The sequence below is a fragment of the Pteropus alecto genome, unplaced genomic scaffold (genome assembly GCF_000325575.1).
Source record: "Pteropus alecto unplaced genomic scaffold, ASM32557v1 scaffold102, whole genome shotgun sequence".
Taxonomy (NCBI): domain Eukaryota; kingdom Metazoa; phylum Chordata; class Mammalia; order Chiroptera; family Pteropodidae; genus Pteropus; species Pteropus alecto.
In genome coordinates, this window is record NW_006432224.1 from 2,455,547 (window position 1) to 2,461,457 (window position 5,911).

Genomic DNA, 5,911 nt, shown 5'->3' on the forward strand with positions numbered 1-5,911 from the left:
ACCCGCCGCCGCCGCGGCCTGGGCCGCAGCTCGCTACTCTCGTCCCCCGTGACGCTTGCGTGTTCACGTGGCCCGGGCGGAGCGCATGCAGGCAGGGGCTCCGTGGCCAGCAAGTCGCCAAGCCGACCACGGCCGCGGGACACGGCGTCCCAAAGGGCCTAGTGGCCGTGGAAACCATTTAAAGTCTCAACCCCGGTTAAGGCCGGTGATGTAAACTGGTATTGGTCTCCTCGGCTGCTGTAGCAAATGACCACAAACTGGGTGGCTTAAAACATTTATCGTCTGCCAGTCCTGGAGTCAGTAAGTCTGAGATTAAAGTGTGGGCGGCTCGCCGGCCCTCCCCCCCCGGGACTCTGGGAGCACCCCCCGAGCTTCTTCCGGCCTTTGGGGGTTCTGGGCGTCCCGGGCTTGTGGCTCCATTACTCCAGGATTGGGCCCCGTCTTCACGAGGTGAGCTGCCCCAATGTCTCAGCCTCGCTCTGCCTTTCTTTTATGAGGACGCGGTCCCTGGGTTTCATTTGCACGCAGACGATCCGGGATGCTCTCACCTCCAGACCCTGTTACATCCGCAAAGGCGCCATTGACAAACAAGGCCGCGTTCACGGGTTCGGGCGGTGAGCCTCCCGGGAGGCGCTCGGGGCCCGGGGTGCGGGAGGGGGAGGGCGGGCAGCACCTCGCGAGGGGTCGTCCCCTTCCTGCAGCCCAGTGACCCGATGGCTTCGAAAGTGACCAGTTCTCTTCACAAGAAGGCCGGGGGCCCCCCAGAGGGCTTCGACCCTCACCACGTGTGTTTAGCTGCAGACGCATTTTATTCTGGCCCCGGGGTCCCCCATTCGCGGGCTTTCCTGGGTGTAGGACTTGTTTTCCAAGTTGCGTATCTGTGGCCTCGGGAGGGGGATAAGTGGGTCCCACCACCTCTAGCCGCGCGTTCCGGACCGAGAGGAAGTCAGAGCGTTTCCTGTGGGGGTCCCCAGGCCGAGCGGACCGTGACCGAAGCGTGAGTGCCCGGCGACAGTCTAGATAAACGGCCAGAGGGACATGGCTGTCCTCTCAGAAAGGAAGAATGCTTTAAAGCTTTCAAAGAATAACCCTAAGCTGCGTCTTCTGGCGAAAGTCATCGAGCTAGTCTCCCGCCCGTCGTCAGCAGCTCATCTTCTGAGCCCTTGTTTGCAGGTTCTGGAGAAGAATCAACCCACGAGTGACATGTCCTTAGAGATCCTAAACCATCTATTCCTTTGTCACGAATACCGTCCCCTTCACGGGCGTGCCCGCGGGAGGGGGACGGACCGGTGCGGACCCTGTCTGGTGGGAGACCTCGAGTTTCTGCCCCTCGCTTGTGAGTCGTCTGCACCTCTGAGCTTCCCGTAGAGGCCCGGTGGCCCGTGGGTTCCAGCCCGAGGGACACTTGAGGCTGGGCCCTGCATGCGGGCCGGAGGAGCCTGAGAGGGTGCCGTGGCCCCGGGGGAGTCTGGCGTCTTCACGCTCGTGTCCCCGGCCCCCGGCACGCGGTGAGACTCGGTGCAACTTCGTCCGCTGAGCAAGTGGACGAGCGGCCGCAGGGTCCGCTCTCTCCAGAGAAACCAGCAAGGAGACCTGGCAGATGTCATGTGAGGGAATCCAGGGTCCCCTGCGCTTTCTGGGGTTGGGTGACAAGCAAGGCAGTGGCCGGAGAGAGGAGACGTGAAGCCAGCCCAGACCGAGCGACCACCAGCTGGGTCCGCATCGGTGACAGCGTGGTCACCTTCAGGTCTGGGCCTGTAATTTAGGGCCAGACCTAGCGAATCATCTGTCATAGTCCGTTCCCTCAGTGGCCGTGACAGGCTTTAACATCCTGTCGCAGAGACGGCTGACCCCAGGGCCAGGCCGGAGGGACAGCCCCGAGGGCGCTGCAGCCCCGCACTGTCGGAGCCCACCCTCCAGCCTGCGTGTGCGGGCTGACGTCCCACCCCGCGCCCAGGAGCGAAGGGGAACAGGCGCCCGCACCCCGCCGTCTCGTCGGGGTTGCTCCGTGGCTCCCCTGCACCACCTGCCTGATTCGGGGCGTCGCCCCCTCGGGCTCTGTGACTGGAAGTCAGAAGGGCGTCAGCCAGCTGGGTGGGGACACCCCGGGGAGCCCGCGTGGCTCTGCCCACGACGCTGTCCCATAACCAGACGGTTAACAGATCAGGAAACCTCGTCGTGTTTTGTGCCAGGTAAAGGCCTTCTGGTTCAGACGGTGACGTGCGGGGGACTTTCGAAATGCCATCGGAGGGTGTTACGAACAAACTATCTCGAGTAGTTTTCCGTGGAAGTGTCTGTTCTCACTGGCAATTATAAATTATCTAGGACTTGGGGCCGGGGCTCGTTTTCCCGCCTGAACCCAAATTGGTTCTTTGCTCTCTGGCGTGTTTCTGCTGGGGTTTTACAGGCAAATCGCTTCGGAGGTGGGGTCGGCCGTGACACGTCTTCCTGAGCGTTGTGCCGTGCCCGTGGCCGAGGCTTTGCGGTCGGCCCCTCCCTGGAGTGGGCGGCCGCGTCTGGGGCTGGTCTGTCCTCGGGGTAGTGTGGGGACGCTTCTGGGAGATGTGGGGACGCTTCTAGGAGCCGCCACCGTTGGCTCCCACAGTGGCTGTTACGGCCTGTGACTTGGACTGGCCTGCGGGTCACCCTGGGCCCTCACCGGCCCACCCCGGAGGCTCCTGTCCCCCGTCCACCCGCCTCGCTCTCCGGGCTGCTTGGCGGGAACCCGGCCTGGGCCCTCATCCTCCCAGCCCGGCCCCAGCGACAGGCCGAGGCCCCCACGGGTGCTGCTCCGACTCAGCGGGACGGAACCAAGACCGTGTCTCTTTCAGGGCCTGCGCCTTCTTTCCCCGCGACCTTGTAGAAGGGCAAGAACCCATCCGCCTGGAGATTCTCCTACCCACACGTGGTGACACAGCTGTGTGTCAGCCCCGACGTGACTCTCCACACGGCCCAGTCCTTAAGCCAGCGCTGCTCGAGACCACCCACGAGAAGCCCCTGCACGGATGAGCAGGCTGAGGCCGGGTGCCCCAGGGCTCTGGGTCACGCTGAGTGGGTTTGGGTCCAGCCGCCGGTGACTCTGCCGCTCAGACGTTCTTCCTGGAAGACAGACCGGGCCGATGGACAGAGGTGTTCGAAACCCCGAAAATAACTTTTAAATTTTAGATTAGCACTAATGCCGCCAACAAGGAATTGCTGCTGTTAATGTGTTGCCGTATCCCTTTCTAGATTTTTTTCTGTGGTTTGGTACCATATTTTTAGTGGCTGCTAAAAATTCTGATATATGGATTATCAAGATTCGCTTATTCGTGTCCTCAGTATAAACATCTTGCTTCCAAGTTCAGATAACCATTTGGCCAGTTTCTCTCCGTACGTGTATGTTCTTCTAATTTGGGACAAGCCTCACCAGACGATTTATTGGCGACGTTATAAGACTTTTCTTTTTTACAAGAATAACTTCAAAATCAGAGTTGTGGGGTCTCCTCCACACACACACAGACACACACACAAGTTCTCATTTTTCGACTGTGGTCATTTGGAAGTGATAGTGTCACCGTGGAGTTTCACATCCAGGGCGTCTGGGGCCACACAGGTCCTCGGCAAACGGAGCCTGTGGCAGCCCCCGGGAGGCTGCAGGAAGCCGGGTCCTCACAAACGAGCCACGTCACATCTCTCCGCAGGTGACATGGCTGCAGCAGCAGCAGGTTAGACGCCGGGTGAAGAGGCAGGTGCGGAGCGACCCCCAGGCCCTGTATTTCAACGACCCCATCTGGTCCAACATGTGGTACATGGTGAGTGGGACGCGGCCTCTCTGTGCCCGGCGTCTGCGGTGGCACATGTCCGGAAGGGCTGCTTTCCCCAGCGAAGCTAAATTCTCGCCATGAAACCCCAGACACACTCGTCTTGAGCGTGAAACCAACGCTTTAACCTTGGGCGGGGGCGCGAGTTCGCTCCTGATTTTTAAAAATCATATGAAAGTTGTCAGGGGGCCTCTGAGCAGGCCGTGGGACCAACAGAAGGGTGAGGTGAGCCCCCGGACAGAGGCCCGAGGGGGCGACGTCCCAGGAAAATGACAGCCGCATGGGCAGGTGCAGGGTGGGGCACGGAGCGTCCGTCCCGGGCCCAGACCGTCCCTGTCGGGCGCTCCGTGTCTCCTGTGCACGCAGCACTGCGGCGACAGACACAGCCGCTGTCGATCGGACATGAATGTCCAGGCGGCATGGAAGAGAGGCTACACGGGGAAGAACGTGGTGGTCACCATCCTGGACGACGGCATAGAGAGGCATCACCCCGACCTGGCCCCGAACTACGTGAGTCGGCCTGGGACGAGGAGCTCTGCGGCCCCACCGGCCCCGAGCCACTCGAGGCCCCCGACGTGGGGACCGCGCAGTGACCGCCGCAGATGCGGTCTTCTTCTCTGGTTTCCTCTGTCACGTTTTCTTGTCCCCGGCTTCCTTTCTTAGACGAGTGCCGTGTGTCACACGCAAAAGACAAAATGCGCTTAACTGACCCTTCACGTCCCCGGCGAGGCTTCTGGTCGGCGGTCGCCTCCTGGTAGCTCAGTTTTGGGGAAGTCGAGGGTTATACGCAGATTTTCAACGGCGGAGCTGGGTGGGCGCCCGTCACCCCTGGTGTTCAAGGGTCGACTGTGCAGATTTGAACACTGTAAAGTGCCGTTCCCCGTAGAAGAGGAGGCCGCGCGGACACCGCCGGGGAGGGCTGCCGGCCACGGCGGCGGGGCCGGCGCGCGTCCGTTTTCCATGGGTGGCGCAGACGGTCACAGCAGGGCTGTCGTGTGCTGTGCCTCCTCGTTGACCAGGCTGTCACTTCTCAGGACCCCTACGCCAGTTACGACGTCAACGGAAATGACTACGACCCGTCTCCACGGTACGACGCCAGCAACGAAAACAAGTAAGTCCTCCGGGTCCCCGCCCCGCTGCCTCCCACAGACGGGACACGGGGCAGCCGATGTGGGGGACGAGCCGGGCCTGTTGCCCGGCCCGTGCGTGGGGTCACCCGGGAGCCGGCGGCCAGGCCCTCGGGCTCCAGGCCGTGTCCCCTCTGCGGCCGGCCCGGCACGGATGCTCGGCCACCAGCGTCCCCGCTGCCGGCCTGGTCTGGCCGTTTTAAGGGAATGACTGTTGGAGCCCGTGGCCGCCACGCCCGGCTGTGCCGAGAGCCACCGGGCCTGTTCGCGCAGCAAGTCGCGTGCCTGAGCCTCCGGGACTCGGGCGTGATGCTGGGGACTCCGGGCTCGAATCCCAGCATTCCCGGCCGCGTGGCTTCAGGCGAGTTGGGTCCCCTTAGCCTCCGCGTCTCGGAGGCTTTCCCGGGGCTGCTCCCGGCCCCCAGGGCTGGTGCGTGCGGGAGAGATGACAGGCATTGTCACCAAGAGCTGGCGCCATCACTTTGCAGGTGCGGGTGGCGGGGCGGAGAGATTGGGTGACTCGTGTGCTGTGAATGGCAGCCCTGGGGGGGTGTCCCGTGTCCCATAGCCGGTCCTGGGCGTCCACCGCTCTGTCCTGCTTGTCCCTGATCTGCCAGCTGCCCCTGCCCTGAGTGCCCGTCATGCTTCTGCGTTTGGAGGAAAAGAGCAAAAGCCATTTTTTCCCTCAGCACGGCGCTGGCCGAGGCGCGGGCCCCTCGGAGGGTTTGGTTTCCATCACTCTGACTCCGGGGTCCCGGCCCCGGTGCCCAGGGGCGGGGATCTACTCGGTGGCAGCGACCGCAGAGGCCCAGCCCCCAGAGTCCTCCTGCCGCGCGCCCCGCGGTCCTTGTCATGCTCCTGCTGAGACGGGGTGGGGACGCGGGGCCGTCGGGACGGGCGTGGGGTGGCGGGCCCAGCGCGTGCTGTCAGCCTGGCCGGCGGCGACACCGCGCCTGTGCGTGCCACCCACTGCGTCCTCGGTCA

General features: G+C 63.1%; 1 protein-coding gene across 1 annotated transcript in view; it reads left to right on the plus strand.

The window, feature by feature from the left end:
* PCSK6 (proprotein convertase subtilisin/kexin type 6) overlaps positions 1–5,911 on the plus strand; it is an 84,011-nt gene that overhangs the window by 6,142 nt on the left and 71,958 nt on the right. Inside the window, exons 4-6 of the mRNA XM_025043525.1 lie at positions 3,681–3,791; positions 4,167–4,310; positions 4,835–4,911. Of these exons, the coding sequence (XP_024899293.1) occupies positions 3,681–3,791; positions 4,167–4,310; positions 4,835–4,911 (332 nt within the window). The remainder of the gene's footprint in view (positions 1–3,680; positions 3,792–4,166; positions 4,311–4,834; positions 4,912–5,911) is intronic.